This window comes from Nelumbo lutea, chromosome 2 (assembly GCF_056320005.1).
Source record: "Nelumbo lutea isolate HS-2025 chromosome 2, American lotus-T2T, whole genome shotgun sequence".
Lineage (NCBI taxonomy): Eukaryota > Viridiplantae > Streptophyta > Magnoliopsida > Proteales > Nelumbonaceae > Nelumbo > Nelumbo lutea.
Genome location: NC_142685.1, coordinates 59,670,723 through 59,693,473, shown reverse-complemented (window position 1 = coordinate 59,693,473; position 22,751 = coordinate 59,670,723). Strand labels below are relative to the sequence as shown.

The window sequence follows — 22,751 nt, the reverse complement described above, 5'->3', positions numbered from 1 at the left end:
CAGGAGAGGAGAAATAAGGTCTTATGAATACGATGAGAAGTGGGAGAGATGAGAGACCTAACAAAGCAAGAATAAAAAAAGCCCAAAACATCTCGCGCTGAGTACTTAAATAAGGTCTCATAGACCAGCCATTTACTTAAGGGTATTTTTGTCCAGAAAAGACCAAAACATCTCCTGCTTACGGTATTTGCTATTAGTTTCAAAACGTAATCAAAATTGTTAAATGACCAAACTTGATCATTTTTTATGCAAAAAGCCCTAAAATTTTTACAATAAATCCACACAAAAATTCTGATACTTCTGACATATTTCTTATCTTTAAGTGGTAACCTTTCCAAATCCCAACAAAAACAACATTTTAAACCGTAATTGTATGCGCATTGCCATATTTTCTTTCTCCATAAATGAACATTCAGCATCCGATAATATATCCTATCTTGCAAGATGGAACCCTTGCAAAGTCTTAACGTTAGATATGGTTGGATTGGAAGGGTCATAGATTGTTTCAGATCCATAAACTCAAGTTCTTTATCACAACACTTGCTGCATGTTTAATGTAGACGGTGTCTAATTTCAGACTCCAAACTCAAACCTGAAGTAACTAAATAAGCTTTCTAGTGGAACTAGGTCATTTTAACATATAATTTACAGGTCCAGATAATTTTGAAAACATGAAATGCAGATTACTTGTTAAAAATGGCATGGGATAATCTATATTAGCTAGCTATATAATCTTTCTCACCATCAACCATGTATGTAAATCAATGCTTCATTAATATAAAAAAGGACATATTTTACAATCTAAGTTTCTTCCATGATACTCCACATCCAACATGCAGAAGTGAATAACCAACGATAGAAGAATACTAAACTAGAATTCCAGTCAAGCATAGGCTGAGCAGGATGCCCAAAAGCGACTGGGAATTTGGAAAAAAATATATTTTCCCTTCAAAGAAAACATTTTAATGATTCATCATTCGTAATACTTCATAAAGAGGAAGGTATTGAGGTCCTTGTCAAAGAGACTGGAAGGGTGGAGCCCTCGAAGTCATTGAAGCGAAGATTCAAGTATTTGAGCAATGGGAGTGACAGGACGACATTGGGGAACTGGCCGACGAAGCGGTTGTTGCTGAGGTTGAGCTCATAGAGCAACTTGAAATGCAGTAAAGTATCTGGGACGATGCCGCAGAAACGGTTGGAATTGAGGTGGAAAATAGCCAGATCCGTTAAGAGGCCAAGCTTGGGTGGGAGATAACCAGCAACGTCAGTGTGGTTGAGATCGATGCCAGAGAATACTGTGATGGAGGAATTGAAGAAGGATGGAGAACAGAAGACGCCACTGTAGGAGCAGACACCGGGGCCATTCCAGTTAGCAGTGAAGTTGAAAGGGTCGGAGAAGATGGCTGTCTTCCATGTCAGCAAGGCAATGTAGGATTGGCGGAGCCTTGGGTTTTCGAAGCACAGAAAGTGTGGGTTGATGGGCTTGTGATGCTAAGAGTTGAGAAGCAGAGAGGAAGAGAGGATAGTGGAGTAGGAGAAGAAGAATGCTGCAGTCCGCAGGGCAGACAGTCACATGGAGATGCCCAGATACATGACACAACACTGTAGCTGGTTGGCTGATCCGATGGCCAAAGACCACACAATTGTTTATGATCTTATTAATTAATACTTCTGAATTCCGATACTAAATCGAGTATCTGGCCCATTGGCTGAGCTGTTGGTACTTGATGGTCTATCTCCTTTAAAATTTGATATAAAATTACGGACTAATAAAACAAAAAAATATATATATCTCTTAAAAAGGTGACTAACGTGTTAAAAAATCTCTCTTAAAAAGATACAAAATTGAGTATCTGGCCCATTTGCTGATGACTTGCCATATAACTTCATCATGCTGCATCTCGGAACCTCTTGTTGCCTCTCCTTTCTACTTCAATTAAAAATATGTACAGAAGCTGGAAATAAAAAAAAAAGTATTAAAAAAACATCATGATATTTTGAATTCTGGAAACATAGATAGCTGAATCAGAACCAAAAATAATTTGAAAATGCCCAAATATCATAGTACGCCTGGAATCAGCTCAAACATAAAAATAACACACCGAAGACCTCTTTATAATTTCAATAGAAAAGGATTGTGAGCTAGAATTCCCACTATTTGAATCCAGTGAGTTTGGATAAGAAGGGATTTTTGTTTTAGCCCATACCACATGTTGTCACTTTAAAAGTGGCTAATGCTTAACCGGTGTTTTATGTGCAAGTCTTTTTTTTTCTTTTTAGTTTTATTTTTATTTGTTAAATTTTAACAACAAAAATAAAGTGTTTATTCATTGAAAGTCAGACCGGCCTCCATCTTCTGTGTGTTGATCAATAACTCGCAGATTTTATTAAAATTAGAGAGAAAAAACACAGGTACAAGAAGAGGGACATAAACTCTCTTATCTCACCTAACCAAAACAACAAGAAAGAGAACAATTACAAGATAGCCCAGAACAAAGAGTCCCTAGATGCCCCTTGTTTAACTAACCCATCAGCAAAGGAGTTGGCACTTCTTTTAACCCAACTATAATCTTCACCTCAATATTCTTGGTTAACCAATTAAATTTCCTCTTCTCATTGCTGTAGTTCCAAAAATTAGCAGTATCATTTCTCAGCCAATCCACTACCAGCTTAGAACCACCTCCTATGACCAATTTGGTGATATTCAGTTCGATTGCCCTTTGAGTTCCCTCAATAACAGCTGAAATCTTAGCTTTAAGAGAATCACCCAATCCAATTGGCCCCGAAAAGAGCAATTGTCACTCCCTCCTCATTTCTTAAGACACCCCCAATACCTGATGGACCCAGATTACCCATGCTACTTCCATCAAAATTAAGTTTGATAAAACCACTAGGAGTCCAAGAGGGTAAGGATGTGTCTTTAATTGGAGCTGAACTTGCAATTTCCTTCTAATTTCTGAACAAATCATCCACTGAAAAGTCTTTAAGAAGAGCCATGGAATTCAGCCAATGTACCACTCTGATCTGAATCAGCTCCAGAATTTCTAGCAGTCTTCTTTCCCCATCTGAGAAAATCCTCCCATTTCTTTCTTCCCAAATAGTCCAACAAACAGCAGCCCTGAGATATCTCTACATAACTCTTCCTCTTTTTTTCAACCAGCTAAACAAGGATAGAGCAAAAAGTCTTTGTACATCTGATGGAGGAGACCATCTGCACCCAAACAAAGATGAACACCACTCCCAAATGTGATTAGTAACAGAGCAGGAAATCAGTAAATGACAACTAGTCTCACCTTCAGCCTTGCATAGAACACACCTGCGGGGAGATAAACAACTCGTAGGCCTCTTTCTCTGAAGAAGATCACAAGTGTTGACCCTTTCTATGATTGTTTCCCAACAGAAATTCCCAAATTTCGGACAATGGTAATGATTGGGGATGCACTCTCTGATGGAAACCGAGACTGCCGGCAACCGATTTCAATCATTGAAATTTTGTTTTGCAAAATATATTTATATACTGATATATATATATATATATTACGGTTTCTAAACGTTTGCAAAATGTTTTAATTCCCGGGATCCATGTGAGCAGAGAGTGCAGCAATGTTCTTTGCAGCCGAGGGAGAGGTCCTCTTTTGTCGGGAAGTGTTTGAAAATTATGGGCTGAGAGGTTAAGTATAAGACCATTGAGGGTAATACCTGATGGGCTAATCTTGCATCTGCCCACATTCCCTGGGTATTACAAGGTGGCTTGGCCCAGGGACCACTTAGGGTAAGTGTTGGGCCCATTAGGAGCCCATGTGATGGGTTTCAGGGGGTGCACTGTCCATCACAGTGTATTCGGCCAGGCCTTGTAACAAAGGTTGGGCTGAACCCATGTGGCTGATGTGTAGATCAATGTTTGGATCCCACGCCATAGAAACCCAACTGAGCAGCAGTTTGGAAGGCTAAGTGAGCACATATCCTTATTGGGCCTAAAGCCCATTTCGAACTAGGTTGATTTTATCAGTTAAATAAGGGGCGAATTCTGATATTAGATTAGCAGATTTAGAAACCTCTTAATGAGATTAGGAAATGGCTGATCTAATCTGCAGATAAGATAAGGGTTTACCCTTATCACTTAAAGGGAATTCTGATCCAAATCATATTTGGATCAGCAACTCCTAATGGGATTAGGAGTTGATCCCTCTGAGCTTATAAGAGGAAGGGGCGGCAACCTTTAAATACACAACACACATTGTCTTCAGAATTGAAATCATAGAAGAGAGAATTCAATGTCACTGCGCTAAATCTCTCTTGCCGCCTCCTTCCTGCCGCCACCATATTTTCCTGTTCGATCTCCTCTTGTTAGTAGGAGCAATCAAGATTGGATCTTGATATCAATTCTTTGTGAAATGACTGATTGGAAGTAATGCTCACGTGTCGTCCAACTGATTCTTGCGAAGGATCTGGTTCTTTTGAAGAACAATGCTGATTCTGCTCCATCCTCCACTACGCCGTCTTCAGTGGGAGCAGTCTTTGATTACATCCTTTGGGCGTGAACACCTCCATTGAGAGATACTATTTCTCCGTATCAAGTATATCCCTCTCCTACTGCTTTCGTTCAAATTTGGTTCGGTTCTTGGTTCAAGATTGATCATTGAAAACTATGATTTTTCTAAAATAGGGAATATGATTCCCAATAGGATGGAGAGAAATTTTTTGAAATTTGCCCATTCTATTCCGCAAGATTCGAGCATCCATACAATGGATCTCTCATCCTTTCACTAGGCAATGCTCTAGAAATAATAGTCCCCCTAATGCTCCTCCCAATCTACTGTGAATAAAAATCTATCCAACTTAGAGCATATAGGGTTCTCTTGGAGATTAGACCAAGTAAATAGACCATGTAGTAGAGGAACCTCTTTCAACTCAAAACTATTTATGAAACTGTTAAACCTTCTCATGATAATGCTACCGCCTCTCCTCACCCTATTAGTCTCCTCTATGAATCTAATGACATTGAAATCTCCTCCTAAACACCAAGGGCCTTCCCAAAGTCCTCTAATGTCTCCTAATCCCTCCCAAAGTTCACTTCTTTCACTATAACCAGTTGGACCATACACATTAGTTGATACCCACTCAAATCCATCTACCTTGTGTCTTAACTTGATAGAAACAGTAAACTTCCCAATCAGCTTCTCCACTCCCTCAAAAACCTCTTCTTTCCACATTGTCACTAAACCTCCTGACCTTCCCCACAAAGGACAAAAAGCCCAATTGATGCCCCTTACTTTCCACACCGATCTAGCCCATCTCCTATCAAACTCCATCAGCTTAGAATCCTGAATCAGCACCAAATCTGGATCCTTTCTTCTTATTACTTCTTTTATTAAAGGCCTTTTCCTAGCCCCCTAACCCCCTAACATTCCAACTAAGAATCTTCATCACCACTTTCTAAAAAAACCCTTACTTGTCCTCTTTTCAATTGGTCCCTCTTCTTAGGCCCTTTCTCTCACTGAATTCCTTATCTTCTTCTACATCTCGCCTTATCCTTCCTGACTCACTCAACTTCTTCTTCCTTAGTTTTCTCTCTACCTTTCCTTTCCTCAAAAATACCTTCAACTCATTTCGATCCTTTATTTTACAGCCCATTTGCTCAACAAACTGTGCAACCAAGACCTCCTTATCAGTTTCATTCGGTCCTCCTCTCTCATCTTCCTCATTACTCACCTCTTTCTCTACCTCCCCTATCTACACGTTTTCAATTGCTCTCTCATCCTCTAGAATCCTACCCCAACTTCTTCTTTCAGCTTCTTTCCTTTTCATTTCTTCCAGAAAAGTTTCTATCAGCTTCCAAATTTTCTCTCCTACCTCTTCTTCTTGTGAAGCAATTTTCCCTCCATTATTCACCCCTACAATAGGATGCGGATGTGGCAATATGGCTGGCTAGGAGTCTGGGACAGAGACAAAAGACAAGGAGTTAGTACCAAAATGGAAAGTCATAGCCATACCTTGGGTGGAAACTAGGACATGATCAATGGAAGAGTGAAGGGTTTCCCTCTTAGCTAAGAGACCAGGACTTTGGGTTAACCAGATTCCATAGTGGGAACTACAGGCTGGAAAGCTCTTCCTGCCAAAGAATTCTCTTTTAGCGAACTCCTAAGGCTCTGTAGCTTGTCTCTGAGTTGGTCCTCAAAGACTGGCTGGTAGTGAAGATCTCCTACCAACTCACAAAAATCTTGCTCTTTGTCCAACACTTGGTTAGGTTGTTCCCCATTTGATTCCATAATAACACCCCTACTGGCCAAATCACTCTCATCAGTTTTTAACTTCTCTAATTCCTTAGACAACATCAAATCAAGGGTTGTATCTGGCCCTCTTTGTTCTTTATCAAGCACAGACATGGTATCTGCCACTTTGTTTTCAAGGTATGCTTTTGTATTTAGAATGATTCCCTCACTTGAAAGAGGTGAAACAAGCCCATCTCCTGAAGTCACTGTCAACTTCCCGCAGTCCCCTTTGACATCACCACCTCCTATCGAGTCCTCTTCTAAGAATAGAAGTTATGTATTGAAGCTTTCCTCTTCCCACATGTTCACTTTTACTTGCAGATCTAAGCTGGCCAGACTTTCTGTATCACTCCCATCTGAGTTTTCACTATTCTCTTCATCAGACCACCCTTCCCCAAGTTCCAGCAAACTTCTCTTCATAGATATGGGATTCTACCTATCCGATGAAATCCTGTTTAAAACCTTAGCCGACACCCATTGCAGCGAGCTATTTCTAGCTGAAGCTGCTCTAGAATTGCAACACTCAACAGAACAACTCGATGAAGGTGATAGACCATTCTTCTTGTCTATAGAGTAGGGGTGATCATTTCAGCTCGACCCGAAAATTCTGCGTTTGGGCCTGGGTTTTGTGTTCAGGCCCGACCCGAGCCCGAGCCCACATCAGGCCTGCAAATTTTAGGGCCGGTCTTGGGCTTAAATACTTCAAGCCTGGCCCGACCCGCATATATATTTAAACTTGCACATGTTGTGTATAATGTATACATGTTATTTTACACTATATTATATATTTTATATATAAATAATATAATATGACATGTATAATTTATATTATATGTAATATTTTACAACATATAATGTACAAAATAAGTTTATATGCATCTTATGTCATTTAATATAAAATATTATAGATATGTAATGTTTTATATATTAGTGACATTGGCCCAGAATCAGGCCCGACCTGGCCCAGCCCAGGCCCGTGTAGACCTAGGCTAGGGCTTTCAGGCCTAGAACCCCGGCCCGGGCCGGGCCCGGGCCTATGCTATAGCCCATAAGTGCAAAGCCCGGCCCGGCCCAGCCCATGACCACCCCTATTATAGAGTCTCCCAACTGTTCAACCATGTGACCTTTTAAAGAGTCACATGACTTACTTAAGTCTAAGCCACTCACTTGGGCCACTTTATTTCCCAATTGTTCAACCATGTGACCTTTTAAAGAGTCACGTGACTTGCTTAAGTCTAAGCCACTTACTTGGGCCAGTTTACCATTCGGCCCACTTGATAAGTCTTGGGCAGTGGGCTTTTTCATATGCCCATCTTTGGACACCTATAAGCCCTCTTTACAAGACACATTCTGGTTTAGGCCTACAACTGGCCCAACTGCTTTGCACTTTACCTAGGCCAACCCCTCCCCTATTTTAAATCATGTTTGGTTGGCACTTGAAACCAATGTTTTAAAAAATGACCCGAAAACGTAACCGTTCTGGCCACTGGTTTTCAGGTCAACGATCCGACTGTCTAATTCGAACGGACGGCCCGTTCTGACAGCAAAATTAAAAATAATTAAAAAAATATCAAAATCGTTGAATGGGTTGACAGGTCGACAGTTCGACTGCCTGAGTCAACGGTTTGTTGACTTTTTCAATAGCTTTTACCAGATCCTAGGTTTTGGGTAAAACGAAACCGGTTGCCTGGACGATTCTCGGGCCAAACGGTCCTACCTTTTGGGTCAACGACGGTTCGAAAACGTTGCCTGAAACCACCTATGCATAGGTCCAGCTACCTGTCAACTAGTTGCCTTCTGCTACACGCTTAAGAAAGCCCTCCTGTTCCTTGTCTTTTGGTCTACCCTAGCTCTTTAGCATCCATTTTGGTGCAAGGTCCATTTACATTTGAATCCACCAATCCTCTAGTGCCACACGGAGCTTCTTCTTCAACCTTCTTATTTCCCTCTCTGCGTGCCTCTCTCCAGAGTCGAGCTTCAATGGCTGATACTAGCCAAACTAAGACAACCTGCCCTTCCACCCTCAGCTCCACTTTCCTGTGGTATCTCCTCTAGTTTTACTCCACTTAGACTGATAGCTGCAGAGTGGAGATCTCCCCAGTAAGCACCATCAAGGGTTGCACCACACAAATTTGCAATCGACTCAGCAATTTCTTGCCTCCACAAGTGAAAAGGCAGGCCCAACAGTTTCACTAGAACTCCATCTTCAAAAAAGATGTCTCTCGAGTTTGATCTTGGACACCAGCTTGAGATTGTGAAATTTCCAATATTGGACTGGATTTTAAGGCCACGACTTCCACTCTATCTTCCACATAGTAACTATTCCTCCCGAAAATCCCCATGTTGGAGCAGCTGCCCAGCTGATACTCCTAGCCTTCAATATGCTTGTAGCCCATCTTCTATCAAAATCTTCTATCTTCGACTTTTGAATCAATACTATATCTGGGTTCAGCTTCCTAATAACCTCTCTCACTATTGCTCTTTTCCTCACACTTCCTAAACCCCTTACATTCCAACTAACTATTTCCAATCCAAACTCACCTAGGAAATCCCTTCCAGACCTTTCTACTTATGCCCCTTTATTCTTTCCCCTCTTCCCCCTAGAGTTTTGTCCCCCTCAACATCTCTCCTCAATATCTCCACTTTTGTTAGCTTTCGCTTCCTCACCTTACCTTCCTCCTTCTGTTTCTGTAAGAGACTTTCAAATCGTTGGGGTCCTCGAGTTAATAGCCTAGTTCCCCACAAAATCTGCCACTGAGTCCTCCATATTCCCTGTTTTTCCCCCTTCAAAAACATTCTCGGTTGGAGTCGTTAGTTTTTCTTCAACCCTATTTGCTTCTGCCTCTTAAAACCTCCCTTTCAAAGTCTTCCAAAACACTCACAATGATCTCCCAGATTCTTTTATTTCTCTCCTTGTTCTGCTAAGTCTTCACCTATTTTAGTTCCCTTCACGACCCTGCTCCTTGAGCACTCAGCACTAGGTTTCTCATGGGCTCTCGGCTTTGGATCTGAAATGGAATCTGGCACAAAGGACACAGAGTAAACATCAATACTAAAAAACGAATTGACAGGGTTACCTGAGTTGTGATTTTGAGGAGAAATTGGTAACTGACGGGAACAGACATGCAACCTTCCAGCTTTAGAAGAGAGGGGTTCAACTACCCCCTATTTTGAGTTCTATTTGAGAGCAGATCGGTCCACTTGTCCACACCTTGATCCCTTCCCTCGACCTGTTGATTATCCCTTACTGGTACATTCTCTTCTTGACTTTGGCGAACCTTAGTCGATCCCTTACTAAAAACCTGTTGAGGAATATTTGGTAGAGGTGTTGCTTTGTCTGAAATTTGAGTAGCCGCCCCCGCCATCTTGAAGTACAGAGTCTCTTTTTCTTGTACTAGTCTAACATCTAAAGTCGGAACTGAAAAAATTCCTTCCTCGGTCATCAGCTTTGTGAAACAACAACAGAAGATGCAATGCCTCAACTTCATGGTTCTAAACTTTTGCTTCCCCTGAACTCTCCAGACAAAAATCATCATCTGATTCATCCTCATCTTCTACGCAGTTCACCCAACCTTCATCTTCCTCCTCTCTTTCATCCATATAGTGCCTCTCATACGTAGGTCTTAGACCCTCACTAGGCAAAGAAATTGCACCAACACCGGGGGTCTCCTACCCAGAAACCCATTGGAAGAGCTCCTTCTGCGAACCTGAAACTGCATTCTGTTGCAAAACTTGATCGCAATACCCTGAGGAAGACAATGATATATGCATAGATCTATCTATAGGCATCTTCCCCTTAACCAGATCCATGTGATCTGGTTTTTTTCCTGGCTCGGCCTAACCAATGAGTTGGGTCGATCTAGAATTAAAGCACTTGCTACCTGGGCCGTTTCAGACCTTAGACAATTGCTACCCACACTCTTCACCAAGTCAGCAAAAGTGGCTTCCCCCCCCCTTGACTTCCTTTAGTTTAAACTGATTTGAATTAATTTCCAAATCAGGTTTAAATGCTTTTTGATTTTTTAAGTTTGCATGTTGAGTTGTCTTAGAGAGGAAATCTCCTGCCAAAAGCTTTTCACCCTCTCCTTGTCCGCCACGTGTACTCCAAACATCCATGTCATTGTCTTCAACCTTGGCTCCCTCCTCCCACCAAGTTGCTTCAACTTCTGAAAGGACCCAAGCTCCATTTCACACTCCATCGAAGAGAATGCCTATCAAACGAGGCACTTCGTCAGGCTTCAGCCTTGCGATTCTAATTTTTGCAGCAGATAAGATTGACATATTGCAATCTACCATCACCCCTCCCAAAGCCTTAACTATTTGCTCGATGGACGTCTCCAGTTTTGTATTTGGATTAATCCCTTGCCTGAAGCTATGGTTGCGAAGCCCACCTTTCTGTTACCAACATCCAAGAGAGCTTTTCTATTTTCAAAAGGGATAATTGTTGCAGAGTTTTCCACTCCTAATTTCTCCATGATTAAGTCACAAACTCTTCTCCATTCTAGGTTTTCTTCCTTCACTGTTACCACTAATCGATTTTCCCATTCCCCCTATCTGTTGGCACCAACAGTTTTTGAACCAATTTTGCCCAACGTATTGGCAAAGGGTCAGGTCTGTGCAACTAACACTTTGATATACTAACCTCCTCCTCCTCACTCCTTGTTTCTGTCCTCAACTCAAACTCTTTCTCCTCTTTGCTCCCTCCAAGTCCTCTGTTTTAACAACCGGGCAGGCCTTGTTGGACTCATTCAAAAAAAGTTGTAACTTCTCGGTAAATGCCCTCCACCCCATTTGCTTCTTTCCCTCCGGCACACAGACTTCCTATTCGCACCGAAAGATTCCAAAATAGTAATGTACCAACCTTTCAAGTTCCTTTTTATTTCTGTTTCGTATTTTTTCCATCGGCTGTCATAGTGTTCTTCCACCCTTCTTTCTTCAGGGAGAAAATCGCACCATCTACGAAACCTTTCAGCTGGAGTATTGTTTCCTCTGCCAAAACGATCATAGATTTTCCTCATTCTCTAATCTTCAAAATATTCTTACCTGTCAACCTACCTTGTTCGAGCAGCAAAACCTTCGCTTCAATGGCAATCTCAGTTCTCCAACGATTTACCATCTGAAAGTCTTCCATCTAAACTAAGATTCTATACCAACAAACAATTATCACTGCAAATTATTAGGTTGCATAACAATTATCACTGCAAACAATTATCTCCTGTGTGATATCCATCTTCAGATATAAAGATAATGTCCCCAAAATCTTCTAAAGTCCTCTCTTTTTAGTCTCAATTGATTGGCAGCACAATTGAGATCTGAAGATTTAAGAGGAGGCTACAGTTTCCATGCTTGCAGAGAATTAATTCTTTTTTTTTTTGAGAAAAAGTAAAGCATATTGCATTAATTGTGAAACAAGGGCAAACCCATTACAGTGAGAGACTGCACATATTTTTTTTTCTTTTTTTTTTTGGGTATTTAACTGAACATGTACTGAGTATACAAAATATCAGAAGATGTATAAGTGCAAAATGAGGTCATCAGTTGTAAGATTGGAAGCTTGTGCCGAAGAGATTTTTTTTTTTGATAGGTAAAAGTTCATTAAAAATTCATTATCAGCAAAAAGATAAATGTCTGCTACAAGCATCCCAAGGGGAGGCGCTAGATGCAGCCTCACTCTTTAAAAGAAAACAACACAAAAAATACAATTGGGCCCAAAAAACTGATCCATAGCTACTCCTTGCTTAGCTAGATAGTCAGCAAATGCATTGGTCTCCCTTCCCGCCCATTGTATAGTCAAATTCACATGGTGTGCTACCCATTTGAATTTCTTCATTTCATTTCTATAACACCATATCACTGAGTCTGGGTCTCCAAGCCAGCCCGCTACCACCTTGTAGTCCCTATCATTTAATCAGTTTGAGAGGATTTGCCTTAAAAAATTTTGCAGTTCCTCTCCATCCAGATGGTCCAAAAAACAGCCACTGGGAGCATGAACCACACTAGCTTACCATTTCTGGTAGGCCCTCATTATAACAGCTATTTAAGAAGCCTAGAAAGGTACTAGGGAAGAACCAGCTCAAGCATAGATTATCAAGCAAGTGATCCCAAATAAGACTACTTATTAGCAATGTAAAAAAAAGGATAGTCTGCAGTTTCCAAATCAGCATGGCAAAGTGGACAATTGGGGAAATGATAAGAATGCCTCTTCTGCTCAGCTTGTCTTTGGTAAAACACTTGCCCAAGGCTGCCGTCCAGACCAAGGATGCAACCTTTGACCACTCGTTACAAGTCCAGATCCTAGTGTCATCTTCAGCAGCTATCGGCTGGTACTGCTGAAGCTGGAATAGTAAGCTCTTCGGGACTTCAATTTCCCAGTCAAAAATGTTCCTTCTGAAACTAGGAGTCCAAAGTCCTTTTTATATCAGCAACACAAAAATGATTCATCAAATTAAATGTCCAAAGTCCATTAGGGCCATCAGTAGAGAACATTTCTACAACAGTAGCATCTTTATTGATAGCAGCATTAAAAAATCTGGGGTATGAGTCAGCTAGAGTCCTGACACCACGCCATATGTCAAACAAAAACCTCAGCTGAGTGCCATTTACCAGTTTATTGGCAATGACTTCAAGGAAATGAGCTCAAAGACTTTTGGATTCCCTTCCAAACTGCTCTATTAGTAACACATGTAGATTGATTTGTATCTAACCCCCATTAGAAAGACCATATTTGCCTGCTCTAATTTGATAAATTCCCAAACCACCCATCTGCTTAGGAGAGGAAATGCTAGCCCAGTCAACAATCTCCTTGCCATCCTTCCACTCCTTCCAAAAGAAGTCCTTTTGGATCTTCTCCAAATTGTTTGAAACTTTTGAAGGGACCTGGAACATGGAAAGATAGTGGCTAGGGAGGCTTGGCATGGTACTTTTGATTAGTGTTAGTTTACCTCCCTTAGGGAAGTACCTTGCCTTCCAAGATGAGTTATTGTAAACCTCTCAATAACTGGTTCACAAATGAAGCAAGAGGAAGTACAATTGGCTCTGAAAGGCAGCCCTAAATAAGAGATTGGTAGGTGGTTCACCTTACAGCCCTAGCCAATTTGTCAAAATTAGGAGCTCGGTTAACAGAATTAGGGAGCTTTTTCCAGATTTATTCTAAGACCCAATACAATCTCTAGCCATCTTAGAACCCACAGAAGGTGCTGCAACTACAGAATAGAAGCATCAAGAAAAAACAAGGTGATGTCAGAAAATTCTAGAAGGCAAGTATTTGGGCCATTCCTACACGTTTCAAAACCTGAAATAAACCCACCCACCATAGCTTTCTTAGAAAGTGCACAAATGAACAGAATAAGAGAGAAGGGGTCTCCCTGCCTCAGACCCCTATAATTTTTGAGGTAACCAGTTGGGGCACCATTGATAAGAATCACAAATGTAGGGGTGGTAAAGCAAAGTACAAACATTGATCCTTCTCCTCCACTTACTACCAAATTCTGATGAATTTTGTGATTCCAAGAATCACTGTTAAGCATGGATTTATAAAGGTAGTTGGACTTAATTCTTTTTTTATGTCCAAAACTCATTCTAAGAAATCATTCTTTGAAGCTAAAAAATTTAGGTCGTGTTTTTTTTTTATAAGTAAAGAGTCATATTCCATTAATTCAAAGATCGGTTACATGAAAATCCCCTCAGAGAGGCGCGAGGTGCTGCCTCTCCATACAGAAAAAACAAAAACTACATCAAAAAGTGCATGACTGTTAGACACAAATTACAGTTGCACCCATAACAATGTTTCCCTGTTTGTCCCTTGTTTTGCCAAGACATCAGCAAATGCATTAGCTGATTTCCCAACCCACTGTATTGTTACAGACATATTCCTTGTCAGCCATTTGAATTTTTTTATCTCATTCTTGTAGTCCCACATGACATTCTCCGAATTATTTAACCAGTTCACCACTGTCTTAGAGTCCCCTTCAACTAGAAGCTGCTCCACACCCATTTCTTTTGCAATAATTATTCCTTAAATTGCAGCCAACAGCTCTGCCCTAATAGAGTTACCAACACCTAAAGGGCCAGAGTATAGTAAGACAGCCTCTCCAGCCTCATTCCTCAGTACACCTCCCAAACCAGAGGGACCCAGGTTGCCCTAGCTACTTCCATCAAAATTCAGCTTCAAAGAACCGTGAGGAGGGGACACCCAGCTTGTCATTACCTTTATTTTTGAGGAGGAACAACTTGTTACTGATAACCAATCCCTCCAACAATCAGTAAAGGAGAAATGATCAAACAAATACAGAGTCTTTAACCAATGCATTGCCCTATACAAAATGCAATCCTTCAAGGCCTGACTGCTTATCCCCTTTTCCTGGAAGATCCTGCCATTCCTTTCTTCCCAAACTGTCCATAACAAGGCTGCTCATGCACACCTCCACATTTTCCTTCCTCTTTTATGGGGCCAATAGAACACATAAGGGTTAAAGATTGTACTTACTTCTGTTAGCATATCCCATCTACACCCAAACAAAGATAGAAGCCTAACCTAGAGCTCTGTAGTGACACTACAAGATAAAAATAAGTGATAAAAACATTTAGGTCGTGTTTGGCATCAATTTTGTGTGTTTCTAATTTTCAGAATTATTCTTTTAGGAATCATTTCTCTGAAGTTCCAATTTTCAAAAAAAGAATATGAAGTATTTGGTAAAATGACCCAAAAAATTATATTTCCCATTCACATAATGAGAATGATGTTTGGTTTGATCATGTAAACTCTTTAGATCATTTCTATGTGAAACAAACCATTCAGAACAAGATCTTGCTCGTCTACTATCGAACGTCAAGGCACCATTAGAGCACTCATTCAGCTACAAATATTTTTTATGCAGGATATCCAAATTGAGACCTAGTAAATTCATGTTTTAGGATCACAACCAATCACCTTGATGCACCAATCATCGCTGTGTACTTCGAAGGTGCCGACCTGAAGTTGCAGTTGAATGAGTGTACCAAGAACTAGTTGTAATTAAAATTGTTATATATAGAAAATACAAATAGAAATAGGGTCATTTTGAACTAAAACGTCTACAAGATAAGATTCAGAGAACCCCCATGCTGGCGAGATCCAGTCTAGAAAGTGGATCACTGGATTGTGATTGATTTGTTAAGTATCTGCTCACCATGTTATTTGTTAAATACACATCGATTAAAATCCCTTTAAGAGATCTCATTGGGAAATGGCCTTTTGACATTTTCAAACATTTATACATAATTGGCATCTTGTTATTTCATGTAGTTACCTCCTCAACAGCCTTTTCTTTGAGACGTTCAGAGTACTTCAGTGCCTTGATCTCTGTTTGCGCCTCTCCTAATTCCCTCTCCTTATCTGCAAATATAGAATAAGGGATATAATACAGTCAGAACCTGGCCTCAAAGCTACATGTCAGACAGAAGTAGAATCCAATACATTCACAGGAAGTCTGACTCGGCAAGATGAAAAGACATGGATAAGGAGACACGATTTAGGTATTTAGTATTGAAAGTTTTGCATATAACTTTATCATCATGTAATGCATATAATTCTGGAGACGAAGTCCATTGGAAAACCTTGGTGAATTATCTTGAAGAACCCAAAGTCTAAAGTCTTAACAGGCCATAACAAGGAGACTTTTTGCGTTCAGGGAAGAAAATAGTTGGTCCGGAGGTCTTTACGAGAGGAAACTTGTTCAGACAAGATTACCATGGTTTCTTCTATCTATAAGAGTAACAGAAGCATGGGAGGTTTGGAAGGAGAAATGAGAGTCGTAGGGAGAAGGAAAATAGGAACACGAGAACGTTGTAACTTGTAACTTGTAAGAGTGGTTCTGAACAGAAATTGTTCATGCAGGTTTCTGAATTTGAGCCTAACCAATTTGAACAGAAAAGAAAAAGAACAATAAGAAATACCTGTATCGCTGTAAAATGAAGAAGCGGTCTGCCGTCCACCGGTGACGAAGGTGCCGAAAGGTGTTCTCTTCAGTTCGACTGTCTCAGAGTCAGCTACATGCGGCGGTGGGGACTGAGAAAGGAACGAAGATTAGGGCAGCGTTGCATTGAAGAGAGCTCTAATTTCAAGCGTAAAGACACATTTGCCCCCACTCTCACGTGTAACAATTGTACATGTATGAAAACTTTTAATCCAAGTATAACACTACGCTAGCACTCCGTAGGCCCGTAGTCCATATAGGCTATTTTGGTGATTTAGGGGTTTGAAAATAAAAACAAACCGACCGAAATCGAACCGAAAAATCGAAAAAACTGAAGGTATCGGTTTAGTTTCGGTTAACCAATATTGAAAACCAATAGTTAATCGAACCGACCGGTATATATATTTCTATATATTTTATATATTCATGTATATTATATATATTTTAATATATTATAAATTAATAAATATGCATTATATATAAATATATATTTATAATATATAATTTATTATTTATTATTTAAAATATAATATTTTACATATATTTATAATTTTTTATTATATATTTTTATAATATATTGTAAAAATTAAAAAATTAAAAAATCAAAAAATTGACGAACCAAACAGACGATTAACTGAACTAGTCAACCGGTTAATCGACTAGCTTCAGTTCGATTTCAGTTTCCAATTTTCAAAAATTGGTAGTAACGGTTCAATTCAAAAAAAGCCTCAGTTCGATTAACCAAACCGTGAGCATCCCTGTGGTGATTAAGTGGTAACGATCATTTAATGATGTTTGGTGATCTATTCGCCAAATTACTTATTGGGGTTTTTAAGCACTTATTGGGGTGAAGATGTTTTGGTAAGCTACTTTCCTAACAAGTATTTATTTTATCTTAAGTGACAATTTTAGCCATCATTTCACCCATACATATGAACAATGCTTTTCACATATTATATTATACATTTCAATAAAAACTCGTCACATTACCACGACACACATGAAAACCCGCAAGGGCCCACACATTGAGTACCACATAGACCCAAATAGAAAATAATAATAATAATAGTATTAATAAATAATAATAGCATTATTATTGATATTATTATTATTTATTATTATTAGAATTCAAACCCTCCATGCATTTAAAGGCTGCATATCAGGTTTATAACTCACATCTAATTTCATATTATATGCATGTAATCAATAAATAAGCAAAATAACATGAGCAAACATAAAAACTCCTAATTATTTGAATGAAACATTTAAAAAACACAAACTATCAATTATCCTTCACAATGGTTGTTTTTGGTTTGTAGAAAAAGGTAGAGAAAGGAAGGAAGACCTGTATTTGTTTAAGTTTAGGTTTCCCTTTCTTTTCTTACCTTTTCCTTCCTCCCATACTTTTCTTACCATTTTTCCTTCAAACCAAAAGGGAAAATTCCACTTTCCCTAGGCTTTGGAGATAGTCTCAAGTTACTACCCGAACTTTCAAAGCTACCCTTAAAATCAAAATACTGACTGAACCATAATAACAGTGATCTACAGTTGGATTGACTGCATGAGAGAATAGAGAACATGAATTGATTGATTAATTCGATGGAAGAAACAAAATAATAGGGGTTATACATAAAACCAAATATCCGCAATTTCAACTGTCGATTTAGGTGCTTGCCTCGCAGTAGTTTTGAATCGATGAAGCTCTCATACACCTTTATCTTCTCTCTCTACATCGGCACTAACGACCTCAGCCGCATAATTGGGAAATCGGTTCTTAGACACCAACAGTTATCGGAAAATGGATTTTCGAGCCAGAGCCAGCGAACTCAGGTTGAAGTTCACAGCCTTAGACGCGACATTAGTGTGCTGATTCAGAGAAGAGAAATCTCTAGGAAATAACATAGGATACAATCTAGTTCAATGTGAATGTAGGATGTTTGCCGGTGAGCTAGCTTTAAATTTAACAAAGCCTGAGCCAAGATATGATGGTGGTGGTGGAGGTTGCTGTGGTGGTGGTACTTCACTAATGATCAACTATGCAGACAGGGAGTCAGGGTATCGGCTGATGAGAAATATTAGGAGGAAAATGAGAGGAGGAGAGAAATGCAGAGCAATGAAAGGAAATGAGAGGGGGATGGCCAAAACTGAGAACACCGCTGCTAGGTGTTGCAGTGGCAGTGAATCGAAATGGGAGAGATGAAGAACGTCGGGGGAAAGAGAAAAGAAGGGGAGAAAGAGAGGAAGAGAGGGGGATTGGGAAGAAGCTTGCCGTTGTCGGAATACCAAATAGGATATCGTCGCCGCTGTTCGGAGTTTCGAGAGCTTGGGGAAAAGGAACAATAACCTTCGAAAATTCAGATTTGCAAGGATTCAACACACTTATTGAAAGTTAGAGTACTGGGTGATAGTACTGGCTTGATACTACCCAGTTTAGAGTATTAAAGTGAAATTTTCAAAACAAAAAAAACAAAAAACAAAAGATAAATAGTTTAAAAACCTCTGAACCTTGAGGTTGTTTGGTATGAATGGCGTTTATAAGATAAATGTTTTGCGTGATTTTATCTTGAAAAACGAGACAAAATCTGTTTCAAACAATGGTTTTCAAACAGTGGTTTTTACGATATGTGCCATTAGATGTCGTTACCCGCGCCGTATAAGCTAAACAATGAAAAATGGGTCTTGAAAATTAAAAAAATCAAAATTGGTGTTTTTTAATAAATGGTTCACATGATTTTAGAGAGAACCATTTAGATAAACGACTAAACCAAATAACTTTTTAGACATTTCTCTATTAAAGACATCTCCAATGATGAGCAGGCACTTGATTTCAAAAGCTATATCGATACCAAACACCATCCTTGTTTCTTTTTTAAATCCGATTTAAATTTCTGATGGGGAATAGAAAATAACATTGCATCCCATAGAATAATATAAAAAATGATGATATCATCGTCTGTACATGTTCTCAATACACACGAAGATGTGTTGTGGGACGTCATGGGGCGCAGTCTTATGGGGCTGATTTGAACTCTTCCAAGTCCTCTCAAGTCTCTCAAAAGCTCAAACCAAGAAGTGATGTGTGTTGATTTTGTTTGATATTGATGCAAATCAATTCACATCTGTCATACAATCTTCAGTCTCACACTCTCACTTCCACCCGTCCGTATATCCAAAGCAAATTATTTGCTTTCATCTGACCGTAAGATTATTCCTCAAGTCTTGGATCTCTATGCAAAATTGCAAATTATTCGCTTTCATCTGATCGCCAGATTATTCCTCTTGTCTTGGGTCTCTTTGTAAGTTCCCGTGTTCATTAAATCAAATATTCTAGCATCCGGAGCCCTAAATATTGAATTAATTCACGGTAACCGGATTCAATCAGATAAAAAAAAAAAAACGGTGTTAGACAAAACATAGGCACTTACAACAACTTTGTCAATAAGCCACGTGGCCTCCCATTTGTCCAAATCAGTTAGCCGAAATAAAATATTTTCTTTGTGCGTGTCATTCATTCAAAATATCAGTTTACATGGTTTCAAAGCCAGATCATCCCTGATCTGCGCTTTCGCCTATCTTTTGTCTCCTCTATTTTTTTTTTTCTTTCCTATGTATCAGAATTCATCAATGGAGTCTGAGCAAGAATCAAGCATCTTGCGTCATTTATCCATGGAAGCCAGAAAGGATACAACAAGCTCGTCGTTCTATCTCACTCACCGGTGATAATTTTCACACTTGGCAATGAGCAATGAAGACCAAACTTCGAGCTAAGAACAAATATAAATTCGTCGATGGTTCATTGCCACGACCACTGTCATCCTCACCAGAAGAAGAAATTTGGGACAAATGTAACTCAATGGTCATTTCTTGGATCCTAAATTCAGTGGCAGAGAAAATCCACCACAGCATAGCCTTCATTGAATCTGTAGTAGAAATCTGGCGTGAGTTGCAATAAAGGTTTGACCAGAGTGCCACACATTTATCAACTTGAGCGAGATCCTGCCTTGCTCCAGTAGGGAGATCTCTTTGTAACCACATACTTTACAAGGTTAAAACTTCTCTAGGACAAGCTAGCAACACTCACCGATCTACCCGAATGTACCTGTAGTCTGAACTGTAGCGCTGTAAAATTCTTTACGGCTGACCGAGAGATGAGGAAGATTCATCAATTCCTCTTGGGACTGAAAGATTCCTTCAACATGCTTCGCTCACATATTTTTGATCCGATGCCATACCACCTCTCAATCGAATCTATGCCTTAGTCATCCAGGAGGAGCGGCACCAACTTACTATTTCCTTGAAGGATCATCGGCTCTTGATGCTACAGCTTTCTATGTTGCTTCCAAACCTCAAACTCATACTTATGGGCGGAACAGACCCTACTATGACCACTGTAAACGCCAAGGTCACACAAGGGACAAATGTTATGAGCTCAATGGATATCCTCCTGATTGGAACCATCGACCTCCCAAAACTGACAAGAATGCTCGTCCTCTGCTAGATCGGGTCAAATTAGATAAAGCAACTTCACACACAGTGACCACTACTCCTTCAACTTTTGGTCAAGAATCCCCTATTATTGGATTGTCTTTGCAACATTACAATCAATTGATTTCTCTCCTCAATAAAGACTCGACTAATATCTCGACCAATCTTTCCGGTAAAATCATCCATATTTCTTCTATAGAATGGTTACTTGATAGTGGTGCATCCGACCACATTGTCTCTACATGTCTCGATTCTCGTATTACTTTCCTTTACCCGCTCCAAAATTTGTACATTTGCCCACTGGTGATACTACCTCTGTTACACACCATGGCACAATTTCCTTCACTTCTAATCTTTCTCTTTGTGATGTATTGCATGTTCCAGTTTTCACTTGCAATTTAGTTTCAGTCAATAAATTGACTCAACAATCATACTGTGTTGTTTCTTTCTTCTCTACTCATTGCACCATACAGGACCCAATCTCAAAGATCACGATTGGAACGGGTGAACTTCGAGATGGTCTCTACTACATCTGTTTTTCTCCTCCCACCTCAGTTCATCTTACCAGCTCAGCATCGCCCTATGAATTGTGGCATAGGCGCCTCAGTCACGCTTCCAAGTTTCGTTTGTCTTTGCTGCCTGAACTTTCCCTTTCACCCTCTGATGTATGTTGTGATGCTTGCCACCGTGCCAAGCATACGAGGAGTCTGTTTCCAATTAGTCATATTCATACCACTTATCCATTCCAATTGATACACTGTGATGTACGGGGTGGTTATAAAACCCCGTCTCACACCAATGCTCATTTCTTTATCACTACAGTAAATGATTACACTAGATGTACTTGGACGTTTCTCATGAGGCATAAATATGAAGTTTTTCATTACCTCACATTTTTTTTGTGCAATGGTGGAGACACAATTTAAATATTCAATCTAGCAGGTTCGATCTGACAATGACCTAGGATTCATGTCTAGCCCTTTGCAAGACTTTTTTCAACAGAAAGGCATCATCCAACAGTGGTCTTGTGTTGACACACCACAACAAAATGGTGATGCTGAACACAAATATCGACACCTATAAGAAGTTGCCCGTGCTCTTCGCTTTCAAGCATGCCTACCTGTTTCCTTTTAGGGCGAGTGCCTTATTACAACAACCTATCTCATCAACATCACACCGACACCCTTGTTGAGAGGAAAGTCTCCATATGAGAAACTTCATCTTCGACCCCCTAAGTACAACTACCTAAGGGTGTTCGGCTGCTTATGTTATGCTCAAATCAGACCAGTTCCCCATAACAAATTTGCTGCTCGTTCAACCTGATGTGTATTCATTGGCTATCCACATGATCAAAAAGGGAACAAGGTGTTCAACCTCAACACCAAACAAATATTCACATCATGGGATGTAGTTTTTTATGAATATGTTTTTCCATTTGTTGTTGCCCCATCTATTGATTCAACTGAAACTGTTGTAATTCCTATGCCTCAACCTGATGATGGATATAAGATTCCTTCACATAGTGATGAACACCATGTGCATGAGAGCATTGCTCAACCAATTATAGACAGCAACAGTCCCATTGCATGTCAAGACACAAATAATGGGCATGGTCACAATCATTTTACTGATGGCCCCACTAATTCTCATCCCACTCGTACTTGTCATCTCCCATCACATCTACAAGACTTTGTGTGTGACATCCCTACATCTCTCACAACCCATCATGCCCTACTCACCCCCACATCCCCTCATCCCCCTGAACCTACAACGTATTCTCAAGCTGTCACATGCCCTCATTGGCAAGCAACTATGGCTGACGAGCTTGTAGCATTGGATCATAACAACATGTGGACCCTAACAGATCTCCCTTTTGGAAAACGGGCCATAGGCTGGAAATGGGTCTATAAATTGAAGTTAACACCAGATGGGTCCATAGATCGCTACAAAGCACGTCTTGTAGCAAAGGGCTACACTCAAGTTGAAGAATTGGATTATTATGATACCTTTGCTCATGTTGCAAAATTGGTGACTATGTGTT

General features: G+C 39.9%; 1 protein-coding gene across 2 annotated transcripts; it reads right to left on the bottom strand.

Annotated features, from left to right (window-relative positions):
- Positions 1-1,612: 1,612 nt before the first annotated feature.
- Positions 1,613-18,033, bottom strand: LOC148871017 (microtubule-associated protein 70-1-like). 2 transcript variants are annotated; one of them, XM_088970336.1, is made up of 5 exons: positions 17,901-18,033; positions 16,206-16,317; positions 15,560-15,645; positions 15,202-15,243; positions 1,613-1,955 (listed from the first exon to the last, which is right to left on the bottom strand). In XM_088970336.1, the coding sequence occupies exons 1-5, from the start codon at positions 17,931-17,933 to the stop codon at positions 1,890-1,892; spliced, it is 339 nt and encodes a 112-aa protein (XP_088826462.1). In that variant the 5' UTR covers positions 17,934-18,033; the 3' UTR covers positions 1,613-1,889. The 2 variants fall into 2 exon arrangements, with proteins under 2 accessions (XP_088826462.1, XP_088826463.1); XM_088970337.1 differs by lacking the exon at positions 15,202-15,243 and having other exon boundaries at positions 17,901-17,948.
- Positions 18,034-22,751: the final 4,718 nt, after the last annotated feature.

What these genes read in the sequence shown, in the direction of transcription:
- LOC148871017 (XM_088970336.1), bottom strand. Translation starts at nt 17,933, where the DNA reads ATGAGAGCTTCATCGATTCAAAACTACTGCGAG. An exon ending in CGATTCAAAACTACTGCGAG is followed by an intron (nt 16,318 to 17,900) that starts GCAAGCACCTAA and finishes TTCCTTTCTCAG; the next exon opens with TCCCCACCGCCGCATGTAGC. An exon ending in TTCATTTTACAGCGATACAG is followed by an intron (nt 15,646 to 16,205) that starts GTATTTCTTATT and finishes CTATATTTGCAG; the next exon opens with ATAAGGAGAGGGAATTAGGA.